The sequence below is a fragment of the Quercus lobata genome, chromosome 5 (assembly GCF_001633185.2).
Source record: "Quercus lobata isolate SW786 chromosome 5, ValleyOak3.0 Primary Assembly, whole genome shotgun sequence".
Classification (NCBI taxonomy): Eukaryota; Viridiplantae; Streptophyta; class Magnoliopsida; order Fagales; family Fagaceae; genus Quercus; species Quercus lobata.
This window is the reverse complement of record NC_044908.1, coordinates 64,249,763-64,263,460: the sequence shown is the minus strand read 5'-3', so window position 1 is coordinate 64,263,460 and position 13,698 is coordinate 64,249,763. Positions and strand designations below refer to the sequence as shown.

Genomic DNA, 13,698 nt, shown 5'->3' with positions numbered 1-13,698 from the left:
TAGAAGGCAACAACACTTTGCTATCTCCTCTTTAACTTTATTTTCTTCTTCTTTCTCTTTTCCACATAGCTCTCATTGGCTATCTTCTTGAAGGCAGCAATACTTTGCTCTCTCCTCTTTAACTTTCTTCTCTATTCAACATCAAACAAAGCCTCACGAATTCCCCTTGATTTGTGTGCTTGTTGTCTCTCTCCTTGTGTTACCTCTCAAGTGATTTTTTTTTTCTCTCTCTTGGTGTCACGCTCTATTTTCCCTCTCCCCATACGAAGGACTCTTGGGCTAAAGCCATCAAATTATTTGTAGCATTGTCTATTTGTAATACGTTTTTCCTATTCCCTCTAGAACAAGCAATACATTACTTTTTTAACAAGTAATAGACTTTCATTCCTCACTAAGGAATTGTCTTTCCCTCCACACCAAGGAAACCCAAATTAATTTTCCTTCTTTATCAAAGAAATCTAATTGACTTTTCAAGTTACAATTGGAATTTGAGATAATTTCCCAACAATCTCTATCTTGACTCAAATTCCATTAATTGTCTTCAGCTATCTTCTTTTCTCTTGGGATAGCTCCACATTAATCAAGTAGTTTTCGTTCCACTTGGAATTGCTCCACTTTAATCAAAGCAAACATTTCTCATCCATCTTAATTCACACACAAAATCATCCACTAAATCAACCAAGCTCTGACACCACTACTGGTGTTAGTCTTTCAAAATTCAAAAATTATCAAAGCCAACGAATTACTAACTGTTATATGTATAGTTGGGTGTTATGTGGTTTTATTTATTTATTTTTGGTTGTATTCTTAATATCTGTTTTTAACTAAGTTGTACCAAACCTTGTCATCCTTTCGATAAATGAAAAGTAGTTTTTTTTTTTTTTTTTAAATGTGTAGATACCAATTTTTTTTGCCCTGGATTTTAATAGAAATTTGAGTCTTAAATTAAGCGTTTACTGTTTTTAATCTTCAAGCCTTTTTATTTATTTTATTTATTTATAATTTTTTTAAAATGATTTACCAAATCTAGTTGAGCTTTAAATAAAACATGACAATTTGACTGTTTATTTGCAAAAATCATGCTTCAAATCGAGTAGAATATAGGGAAATTACCCACTAATCATATGGTAATGTTGGGCTTTGTGGAGCCTAGTTTTGTTTGATCTGGTTCGACGACCTAACTCAACCCGAATAATATTGCGTTGTTTTTAATGGAAGATTTACTGAGACTTAGTCCATGGAGTGGAGGTTCGGTTGCTGTGTTTTTATAAAGAGAAAAATTGTAGCCGCACTATGTATTATATTTTTCCCTGATAATAGTGAAATCCTTGCAACTTCGTGGACGTAGGCAAATTGCCGAACCACGTAAATATTGTCTTCTGCATTTGATTGCTCTTTTTGGCATGTGTTTTTTCTCTATTTTTTTTTGTTTCTCATAAGTTGGGATTTCGGTTAAATTCCCTACAACAGGTAATTGTTAAGCTGAAAATAAAAATAATGTTAGGATCACTTTATAATGCTACTGTTGTAACTGTTGTATTGGTTGTTGTACAAATAGATGGTTGTATTAGTTGGCTGTACTTGTTAACTAGGGCTTAACTGTGGTTAATATTGTAATTGTGATTAGTTAGGCTAAGATTTGCAACTGTTGTTAGTTAGGTTGAGAGGGTCAGTTGGTTAGGGAACAAAACATGGGCAATTATGCAGTCATGGGCAGTTATGCAGTAAAAACAGAGTTGTACTCTTGTATAAAGGCCAGATTGGTCATTAATAAGAATTCAAGCAAATTATCATTGATTCAACCTAATTCCTATTTCTATTCTCTCATTCCTCATTCTTTCTATTCTGGAGGCAGAGCTATCCTCGAACTCAGCTACCCACAATCACTTCTACCCTTAATGTCCTTTACCATCAGTTCACTACCCTTGCAATTGGTATCAAAGCAAGCTTTCCTCGGCATCCATGGCAGAAACTTGTGCTTCTGCTGCAACCAACGAGGCTATTGCTTCCCTTCGGAGTACAACTGATCATCACACAAAGGAGTTACAAGAGATGAGAACCATACAAGAAATTCATACACGCACGTTGAATGAAATGAGTCAACAGTTGACTACAATCTTGCAGAAATTGAGTTCTTTAGATCAAGGTGGGTCTTTTCAATCTCCAAGAATTGGGGAAAATCAAAGCCCTAATTCTTCATTGTTGCATGTGTCTCGACCCATGAGGTTGGAATTTCCCAAATTTTCTGGTGAAGAACCTGCAAGTTGGATGTATAAGGCTAATCAGTACTTCAGGTACTATAATACTCCCATTGGAGAGAAATTGATGTTAGCTTCATTTCATATGGAGGGAGAAGCACTAATTTGGTTCCAAGAAAGTGAAGAAACAGGTGTGTTCTGTGATTGGGAGTCCTTGGTTCAAGCTATGCAAGTGAGGTTTGGCACGATTGCATATGATGATCCTATGGAAATATTAACCAGGTTGAGGCAAATGGCTACTGTAGCAATGTATAAAGCTCAATTTGAAGTATTGTCAAATAGGATCAAAGGGTTATCCCCTGCACACAAGTTGAGTTGTTTTCTCAATGGCTTGAAGGATGAGATAAGGCTCCCTATTCGTATGCTCAATCCTCAATCACTAAATGAGTCCTTTGGATTATCCAAGATTCAAGAGGAGTACAATTGGAGTTGTAAGAAGTCTTCCAAGGTTCAAATGGATCAAGGTAAGCCCTCAATTCTTGGTCCACCCAAAGCCCTTCCTTCAATAGATAACAAGTCTAATAAACTACCAATTAGAAGAATATCACCTACTCAAATGGAAGAGAGGAAGAAAAAAGGATTATGTTATAATTGTGATGAGAAATGGGGTCCTGGGCATAAGTGCAAAAATGCTGTGTTGTTTCTTTTGGATTGTGTGGAGTTTGTGCCAAATAATGGTTCAGGGGTAAGAACTGTTGAATTGGAAGAGGGAGGTGAGAATTCTGTTACTGGTTATTCCTTGAATGGTCAAGGGGTAGTGTTGAAGAAGTTGGAATCACCCTTTATGCTCTAAGTGGTACTCCTACTTCTGGTACCATGAGGGTAATGGGGAGGATTATGCATAAATCTTTGGTAATTTTGATAGACTCAGGTAGCACACAAAATTTTGTTGATACTTCACTGTTTTCTCAGTTACACATTCTTGTGGACACTTCACAAGTTTTGGAAGTGAAGGTAGCTAATGGTGAGGTGCTTAGGACTCAAGGGTTGTGTGAGGCAGTTTCCCTTTGTTTACAAGGGCACCAATTTGTGGTTCAGTTACATATATTGCCTATGGGGGGGGGGGGTGTGATCTCGTATTAGGGACTCAATGGTTGAGTACTCTTGGGGTCATTCAATGGGATTTCAAGCTACTAACTATGTGTTTCACTCATGGAAAAAAGGTTGTGCTCTTACATGGTTTAAAGGAAAGCAGGGTCTCACATTCAAGAAGGTAATCAGTTCTTGAAGGAACCTGTGAAAAGAGGACTGGTCTTGCAGATTGCATGTAATACCACTGCTAATTCTACAGATCAGACTACCCAATTTCCTACCCAGGTTGCTGATCTATTGTTGGAATTTGAGTCAGTTTTTGCTACTCTTGTGGGTTTACCTCCCATTCGAGGGCATGAGCACCAAATTCAGCTTCGGGAAGGAGCTCAAGCCATTTGCCAGAGACCCTACAGGTATCCCTTTTATCAGAAAAATGAAATTGAAAAAATAGTTCAAGAGTTGTTGTCTACTAGTTCAATTAGGCATAGTTGGAGTCCATTTGCTTCACCTGTTCTTTTGGTAAGGAAGGCTGATGGGTCTTGGAGGATGTGCATAGATTATACGGCCTTGAATCAAGACACTATTAAGGACAAGTATCCTATTCCTGTCATTGATGAGTTGTTGGATGAGTTAGGGGAGGCTTGTGTGTTTTCTAAGTTGGACCTGAGGTCTAGATACCACCAAATCAGAGTGAAAGAAGAAGACATCCCTAAAACAGCTTTTAGAACACATGAGGGCCACTATGAATTTTTGGTTATGCCCTTCGGCTTAACTAATGCCCCTTCCACTTTTCAGTCCTTGATGAATGACATTTTTAGGCCTTTTTTAAGGAAGTTTGTTCTTGTTTTTTTTTTTTTTTTATGATATATTGGTGTATAGTAAAGCCTTGTCTGATCATCTTGGTCATCTTAGATTGGTTTTGGAGACCTTGGTCAAGCATCAGCTATTTGCTAAGAAATCAAAATGTATGTTTACTTGTGGGGAGGTAGAGTACTTAGGTCACCTCATTTCTGGTGAGGGAGTGAGAACTGACCCAAAAAAGACTACCGCTATGCAGCAATGGCCTGTACCTAGAGATGTTAAAGCCTTGAGAGGTTTCTTAGGTCTCACTAGCTACTATAGGAAGTTTGTGAAGGGCTATGGATAAATTGTTGCACCTTAGACTGCTCTACTGAAGAAGGATTCCTTTGTTTGGACTCCAGAAGCTGCTAATGCATTTCAGAAACTTAAAGGGGCTGTCTTAAATCCTCCAGTGTTGACTTTGCCTAATTTTACCAAGCCTTTTACTGTGGAGTGTGATGCTTCTGGTGTAGGTCTAGGGGATGTCCTAATGCAAGATCATAGGCTTATTGCCTTCCATAGTCAAGCATTGAAAGGTAATAAACTCTCACTCTTTACCTATGAGAAGGAACTACTAGCTTTAGTGGTGGCAGTCAAGAAATGGAGACCCTACTTGTTGGGAAGACCATTTGTTATTAAAATAGATTATCAAAGTCTCAAATACCTCTTAGAGCAAAGGGTAGGCACACTAGCACAGCAGAGATGGATTACCAAGCTCCTTGGTTATGCTTTCATTGTGGAGTACAAACAAGGTAAAGAGAATGTGGTGGTTGATGCACTCTCAAGAAGGTCAAGTGATGAAATGTCAACTTCTGCTTCTGTACAATCTAATTTGCATGTTTCTATTCCAAGTATGTCAGCTATTTCAGATGTTTCTCCTGCTTCAGAAGGCACTTTATGCATTATCTCATTTCCTACTCCAGCTTGGTTGTTTGATCTCAAGAACAGCTATACTTCGGACACTAAGATACAATCTATTATGCAGGCCATTCAATCAGGTTCTGATGCTCATCCTAGGTTTACTCTTTGCAATGGGTTACTATTTTATAAGGGCAGGTTGTATTTAGGTGAGTTTAGTGGTGATTTGAAGTCTACGATCCTACATCAGGTGCATGACAGCCCTTTGGGAGGCCATTCAGGCTACCTTAAGACCTTGCAAAGGCTTCAAAGAGATTTTTACTGGTCTGGCCTAAGGAAAGACTTGAAACAATATGTGAAGGAATGTGATGTCTGCCAGAAACTCAAACATGAGACTTGTTTTCCAGCTGAGCTACTGCAACCCTTACCTATTCCAGAAAAACCATGGTTAGATGTGAGCATGGATTTTATGGAGGGGCTGCCCAAGTCTCATATGCAGTCTATGGTGTTGGTGGTAGTGGATAGGCTGACCAAGTACACTCATTTTATGGCTCTCTCCCATCCTTACACCGCTGCCAAGGTAGCTAATGTCTACCTACAATCTGTGTTTAAATTGCATGGTATGCCCTCTACCATTGTCCGTGATAGAGATCCTATATTCACTTCTCATTTCTGGAGGGAATTGATGAGGTTGCAGGGAGTGGCTTTGAATATGTCTTCTTCTTACCACCCTTAGGCTGATGGTCAAACTGAGGTGGTAAACAAGAGCTTGGAACACTACCTAAGGGCTTTTGCAGCTGACAAACCTACTACTTGGGTTAAGTGGCTACTCTTGGCAGAGTTTTGGTTTAATACCAATTTCTATGTTGCTACTAAGATGACACCCTTTGAGGCTTTATATGGTTACCCTCCTCCTAAGGTTCTAGATTACGTAGTTGGTACTACAAGGGTTGGGGCAGTGGACTCATTACTTAAAGGAAGACAACAGCTTTTATCCTTACTTAAGCAGAATTTATGTGCTACTCAAGAGAGGATGAGGTGGTTTGCAGACAAAAAAAGGGTGGAAAAGTCCTTTATAGTAGGGGAGTGGGTGTATCTAAGGTTGCAGCCACATAAGCAGTTCTCAGTGCATCATAAGAAACTTGGGAAGTTGGCTCCAAGGTACTATGGACCATTTCAAGTCATTCAAAGGATTGGGGAGGTGTCTTATAAATTGGACTTGCCCTCGAGATCTCTTATTCATCCTGTGTTCCATATTTCCTGCCTCAAAGCTAAGTTGGGAGACAAGGTGGTGCCTAGGCCTACACTGCCTGCTGTAAATGCAGATTTGCTGCCTACCCTAGAACCTGTGCTGATCTTGGACAAAAAATCTATTCAGTTAAGAAGCAGGACTATGACTCAGGTTCTTGTCCAGTGGCAAGGTGAGTGCAAGGAAGATGCTACCTAGGAAGTCCTTTATGATTTGCAAGCCAAATTTCCTCACCTTGTGGGCAAGGTGCTCTAAGGGAGGGGGTCTTGTTAGGATCACTTTATAATGCTACTTTTGTAACTGTTGTATTGGTTGTTGTACAAGTAGATGGTTGTATTAGTTGGCTGTACTTGTTAACTAGGACTTAACTGTGGTTAATATTGTAACTATGATTAGTTAGGCTGAGATTTGTAACTGTTGTTAGTTAGGTTGAGAGGGTCAGTTGGTTAGGGAACAAAACATGGGCAATTATGCAGTCACGGGCAGTTATGCAGTAAAAACAGAGCTGTACTCTTGTGTAAAGGCCAGATTGGTCATTAATAAGAATTCAAGCAAATTGTCATTGATTCAACCTAATTCCTATCTCTATTCTCTCACTCCTCATTCTTTCTATTCTGGAGGCAGAGCTGTCCTTGAACGCAGCTACCCACAATCACTTCTACCCTTAATGTCCTTTACCATTAGTTCACTACCCTTGCAAATAATGCACCCGCTAATCATATTGATGTTCTTGTTTCCTCAATGGTCATTCGCTATTATCCCAAATGTTTCACGAAAAATGATTGTTGCAATTTTTGTGTACATGTTTATCTTTTGTAGCCATATTTGTTTATCAGCTAATTTAAATTTCTTGCAGATGTATAGCAATGCTACAAAAATTACATCTATAACCAAAAAACAAATATGTATTATTAATCATCTAATTTTCATTTAGATTTTTAAACTATATTATGACAAAAAATTTCTTCAATTGTGCACCAATTGATTAATTATCTTGTTTCTAAACAAAATAAATTAACTAGTTGCTAAATGTTTATAAGTCTATCTACTTTTTAGTTACTCCTCAAAAAAATCCCAAATGCACACTTAATACGTCTATTTATTTGAAAAAAAACACTCAATTTAATGTAAAATATTAACTACCTTTTCCTATAAATGGACTCAAGTATTATAAGTGATAAACTTATACTCAAAAAATTTAAACTTTTACAGGTAATCTAACAAAATAAAATTATCGACATTTGGGCCAAGGAATATTAGGACATTTGCTTGGTTTTAAAAATGGGGGCAAAACTGAATTTGCCTCCGGTTCTCGGTTTTATACAGTTTTTGACTGGTTTTGAAGCATTATGACCTTTTTTAGTGTTTTTTTTTAGATTGAACTAGTGGCTAGTTTTGAGTTCAACCGGCCGGTTTGGTCCAATTTTTTAAACCATGGATATTTGTTATTGATTTATTGGCATTTGTTATGGACATTTTTAAAACCATGGACATTCGGTTTTTTTTTTGTAACAAGCCATATACTTGTTTAAATTATTCTTTGCATTGAACAACTTTAACATTCAACTTGTGTTCTATCTCATCTAAATAAACTTGCAATTTTCATTAAGCTTTCTAGGAGCTGTACTTTTTTTATAGTGTTATTACTGCTACAGGTTTGAGATTTTTTAATATTAGTAATTAAATCTCTATACTGATTAAAAGATTAAATGATTAATACATTGTCATATCTTAAATTTTATGTGTGCAGTAATACATACATATGAATCTTTGGAACCCGATTCTAGCAAGATTTCTTTTGAAATTTTTATTGAAATTAACCCATTTGCAAGTTAGTGGTAGAAATTGTGCAAAATAAGTATCTATCATCCCATTCATAAGGCTTCATAGATATACCTTATTTAATTAAATAAAATTTGACAAAAATCCTATATTTGGCATCTCATGCCATATATATAAATATATATTACATATTTTGGTGCTTAGTGTTTTATTTCTATTTAAACATAAATATATTGCCAAGTTCAAACATAAACATATTCCTTGTAATTTTTTTACCTATAATATGAGAAAGGTAGAATTTTAAGAATCAAAATTAGTACGAAAATAATATCTATCTTAAACAAATATTGTGACGTATATGTTTATTAACATGTTTAGTACATGGTAAGTGAAAATTTTTTATCTAAGTTGTTTAAAAACACATATTATAAATACTTAAGAAAAAAAGAAAACAACAACAATGACAAAAACGTAACTTCATTAGCTTAAATTTTTTTTTTTTTATAAATTGAAACACTAACAATATAAACATAGTTCTTTTCTTCTTCTTTTTTTTTTTTAATTTACATGTCGGAGTTAGAAAATATTTATGCTTTGCCTTTCATTTGGTTTTTCCTTTTATTAGAAATTTTTGTTTTTCACATTTTAGATTTCCAAAAATATTTAATAGCTCAAATTTTGGAGGTATCCACATTTTAACTTTGAATGGATAGATCAGTAGGTTACTTACAATTAGGTGGGCTATTATTCCAACCTTGGGCCTAAATAGACCCCATAAAAATGTAAATATTATCTTACCTATTTATATGACGAAAAGGGTGATTCTGACAATTTGTATATTAAAATAATTTGTACAATAATGGGGATTATGTAAACCAGAATCCTCCACCTCCAAGATTTTGGAGCCTACAAAATGGTCTCAGATAATTAGTATTTGATGATGCCGAAAATAGTATCACCAGTGAGTCACACGTTCCTCGTACGATCAAACGGCACCTGCACAACGAAAAGGAAGAACCTAGCAGAGAGTACCGGTGTGGTACCGGCCAAACACCCTCCGAAGGTCAAGTTAGAACTATTCTCACTGCTCTAGAGTGCTAGAGAGGGTAAATTATGCGTACCTTAGTTTGTGAGGATGCTTGGGCTTTTATACTAGTAGAAGGTTGACCTCTTTACCTTGGAGTAGAAGTCCTTTCCTTATAGGAGTCCTTTTGAGCGTATTTTACGGGATCTTTTCCTTATGGGGATCCTTTAAATATTATCTAGCGTGGAAAGCAAGTAAACTTGTGCCCGGTCCGTCAGCCTCAATTTTCCTCCGTCACCTTTGTTATACCGTCAGCATTTGAGTCGTCAACCACGGAGTCAGCTGATACTATGACCGTCAGCATAAGCACCGTCTGCTACGCCCAAAGAAAAAGTATTAAACCGTCGGCTTTATGTCCGTGTGGTTTAAGCTCTCCTTTTATCCTCATCAGTTGCCCCCTACTCTACATGTTCGACGAATAAGACCGTCAGCATGTGGAGTTAGAAGATGACTAGGGAAAAATCAAATATGAACGACTCCTCGATCTTCGAGCTATTAAATGCAAGGTCACGTGGCATTCATTCGTTGGCCTCGTTTCTGGGCGCGGGCGTCGCCTCGTCTTCCGTGCGTTTTCTCTCTTGTATAAATACCACGCCCCTTCACTCATTTCATCATTTCAACCTCGCTGGTTTTTCAAGAGAGAATCCGTCACCCTTACTTCCAATTTGATCCGTCAGCTGTTATCAACACCGTCACTTTCAAGGTCGTTCCATCCATTCAAGATCTGCTTCACCTGTAAGTTCTTCTTTCCTTCTCTTCGCTTTTTTCTCCCTTTTTTATTTTTTCCTGAAAAAACAAAGTCAGTCTAGGAACTTAGAGCATATCCGTCACTTGTAGGTAGTCAGATGTCGAGTGACGCGTCGAGTGATCAGTCGTCAGTCCTCGATGGAGCGGGCTACGACGAATTCTTTGGCTCAGGTCAAGAGTCCGACGGCTTTTCTGAATCGTCAGGAAAGGAAACGTCAGCCCAGTCCCTTAGTATTGATGTAGAAGGCCAAGTTGAGGAAGTTAGGGATAAAGTGTTAAGTGAGGTTGAGGTCGAGAGGAGAGACGAGGAAATTTGTGTGGACGGGAACGGGGATGAAGGCGACGAGGAGTCGGATAGTGACGGGAGTAGGGACGAGGGTAACGAGGTTAGTAGTGACGGAAATGAGGATGAAGGTGACGACGAGTCCTGTGATGGAACTTCAGGGAGTTCTGGAGGTAACCGTCCCTTCATCCTCCCGGAGGAGTGGGCCGTCAATAAATTCCTTCCAAAGATGAGCAACAGAGTTTTTAACGAGTTGCGTACCCGTTTCCAAATCCCAGACCACATTCCTATCCGTCTCCCTAGAAAAAATGAGAAGTGTTATACAGGGAGGACTGCTGATGTGGGGATGTACGATGCCATGTTCGCTGCTGGCCTTAGATTACCACTGACGGCTTTACACCGTCTAGCGGATTTCTTGGGATTGTCCGTCAGCCAAATTGCTCCGAATGCCTGGAGGATTTTTATTGGTGCTGAGATCCTTTGGGGTCGCTTGAGTGGGGGGAACCGTCAGCTTTCGCTAGACGAGTTCTTTTATTGCTACAGACCCCAGCATAAAGTATCTGCCAAGGGGACTTACCATTTTGCTCCACGTGAGAAGAGCTTAAGATTAGTGTTTGATATGCCAGACTCCAATAGAAATTGGAAGAATAGATTTTTCTTTGTTAAAGGGACGGATTGGGTGTGCCGTCCAGGTGAGTGGGATACACTGCCTGGCGGTTATTTTGATAACACTTGGGCCTATATTAGGGAGTCAGGTTGCCCCCTTGTCTTTCTTCTTACCGTCTCTTTTCATTTATCAGGGAGTTTTCTTGAGTCCGTCTCCTTTAACACCGTCTATTCCCTTTTATTTCAGCTAGTGCTCGCCCGGAGATATCTGACGAACAAAGGGAATTTATCCGTCGGATACTTGGCATATCGCTTGAGCAACGGAAGTGTAGGGACTTGATCACCCTAGACACCCTCCATTTGTATTGTGGGGGTCCAGAGCCGACGGTTGAAGCTCGGAAGTTGGAAGAATTTTCTCGTAAACGTAAGTCGAAGCCTTACATGACCCGTCGGTTTATTTCTTTCGTCGGCTATTACTGATCCGTCAATTTATTTTGTGTAGAGATGGAAGCTGCGAAGCAAAGGGTGAGGGCCGCTGCTGCCCGTAAGAAGGAGGAGGAGAAAGCTAAGGGAAAAGAAGGAGCGTCAACCCCTCATTCCTCTTTGAAGAGTTCAGTTAAGAGGAAGGCTGACGGAAAGGACGATCCTCCTTCTAAGAAGGTAGCTGTCAGTGCAGGGGATGTGCCTTCCACGAAGTCGCCTCCCAAGTCTGGTCACGGTGCTGGGAAAGGAGTGATGACCTCTTCTGGTCCCGTCATTGAGGGACCCCGTTGCTTGCTGACCCACAAGGATTATGCTGTTGAGGGGGTAGAATCCCTCATAAAACAGACGGATCTTGACCCTTGTGCTCAGCTAGGGACGGAAGACCTGGGGGCGTCAGCTTTCTTTGACATAGCACGGGTATGCTTTTTACTTTGATTAATTTAATGTTTGCCTTGCTTTATGGCTGACGGTTGTACTTCCTTCAGGCCTTGGTTCGTGTAAAAGCACTTCAAGACCGGTGCGTGGCCAAAGAAGGCGTCGTTTCTCGGGTTAGGAGGCATAACGCCAATCTGATGGATCAGCAAGCGCAATATAAGGAGGCCGTCCGTCTCTTAAACTCAGAGCTGAAGGATGTAAAGGAGAAGTTGGGAGAGGCTGAGGGTCAGCAGAAGAAGCTTGAGGAGGAGGTTTCATCCTTACGTGCACAAGTAGAGACGGCTGGGACTGATGCGGTCCAAAAATTCAAGACAACCCAGTCATTTATTGACTCCTGCGCTGATTATTACGGCACAGGTTTCGACGATTGTCTGAGGCAGGTAGCGTCAGCTTATCCAGAGTTGGATCTATCCGGAATTACCATGGACGCCTCCGTGCCGATGACTCCTGCTCGTGAAACTGTTGCTGACAAAGGTGACGGACCTATTAGTTTGGACTCTTTGCTTAATGATGCCGGAGTTATTTTGGCTCAGCCAGCCGTCACTATTCCTGCCGAGTCTTCAGATGCGGCACAAATTGCCAAGGATAAAGCTGACGGGGTCTCCAAGGATGTTCCTGCCATTTAACCATAGCTTTTCTATTGTAATTTTTGAACAATGTTTTTAAATGTCCTTTTGTTTATTGGGCTTTTTACCTGTAACTCTATTTGCCCCTTTTTATGGCACTTGGAATTCGTCGCTTTGAACATGTATACTGATTCTAATTTCTTATGGCCCCATTTATTTGATGAGATCGTTATTTTTTTGATTTTTTAGCCCCTTTTTATCATTTCTACGGGCTTGTTGGTTTGAGAACCACGTTTGTAAGTAGGGTCTTACTTTTTCGTTAGACCGTCATCTATTGGACCGTCTGCCTTATAGGTCCGTTAGTTTTAGGACCTGGTCCATATGATGATATTTTCATCTATTGGATCGTTGACTTTGTTGGACCGTCACTTTTTTAATTTTGGTTTTTCCGGACCGTTGTTTTCTTGGCCTTAGCCTTGACGTTTTTGACACCTTTATTAGTCCGTCAGTTTTTTAAGTCCTGGTCCATATGATGATAGCTTCATCCACTAGACCGTTCTATTATTAGTCCTTAGTTTTTTAGGACTTCGTCCATTTGATGATCGCTTCATCTTTTGGACCGTCGGCTTATTAGATTTCCCGGACCGTTGGCCTTAGACTTGATTTCTCTGACATCTTTTTTGGCCCGTCAGCTTTTTAAGCTTTGGTGTATTTAACACCTTCATTAGTCCTTAGTTTTTTAGGACTTCGTCCATTTGATGATTGTTTCATCTTTTGGACCGTCGGTTTTTTAGATTTCCCGGACCGTTGGCCTTAGCCTTGATGTCTCTGACATCTTTTTTGGTTCGTCAGCTTTTTAAGCTTTGGTGTATTTAACACCTTCATTAGTCCTTAGTTTTTTAGGACTTCGTCCATACGATGATTGTTTCATCTTTTGGACCGTCGGCCTTAGCCTTGATGTCTTTGACGTCTTTTTGGTCCGTATGTTATGGACTTAGCGGTTTTGGCCGCGAACCTAGTAGACCGTAGAAGAAATACACTTCAGTAATTTCTGAAAAACTCCTCTTATTGTCATGCATTCAAATGAAAGTAATTAAAACCAAATCCTGCCCCTTGGGCTAAAAAGAAGAATTGTTGCAAAAGATTAAAGTAAATGATAGTTATGAGGAGTGAGACTAAAGTCTTGCTGGAATGTAAAATAAAAAATTGAACTTTGTGCTGTCGCTCCTACTGGTAGTATCTTCGTAGGTGCTCGGTGTTCCACGGGTGCGGCAGTTTCTTTCCTTCCAATGTCTCTAGATGGTATGTGCCTTTCCTTAGCCACGACGTAACTCTGTAGGGTCCTTCCCAATTGGGGCCGAGTTTCCCTTGGGTAGGGTCCCTAGCGGCGCCCATGACCTTTCTAAGAACAAGGTCTCCAACCTGGAAGTCCCTGTGTCGAACCCGAGAGTTGTAGTGTTTAGCCATACGGTCCT

General features: G+C 39.6%; 1 protein-coding gene across 1 annotated transcript; it reads left to right on the top strand.

Moving 5' to 3' along the window:
* Positions 1-9,064: 9,064 nt before the first annotated feature.
* Positions 9,065-12,765, top strand: LOC115989426. Its single transcript, XM_031113105.1, has 4 exons — positions 9,065-9,082; positions 10,987-11,163; positions 11,242-11,639; positions 11,708-12,765. The coding sequence occupies exons 3-4, from the start codon at positions 11,244-11,246 to the stop codon at positions 12,281-12,283; spliced, it is 972 nt and encodes a 323-aa protein (XP_030968965.1). The 5' UTR covers positions 9,065-9,082; positions 10,987-11,163; positions 11,242-11,243; the 3' UTR covers positions 12,284-12,765.
* The last annotated feature ends 933 nt before the right edge of the window (positions 12,766-13,698 follow it).

Coding starts and splice junctions, on each gene's coding strand:
- LOC115989426 (XM_031113105.1), top strand. CDS start 11,244: ATGGAAGCTGCGAAGCAAAGGGTGAGGGCCGCTGCTGCCCGTAAGAAG. Junction 11,640..11,707: donor CTTTCTTTGACATAGCACGG/GTATGCTTTTTA, acceptor TACTTCCTTCAG/GCCTTGGTTCGTGTAAAAGC.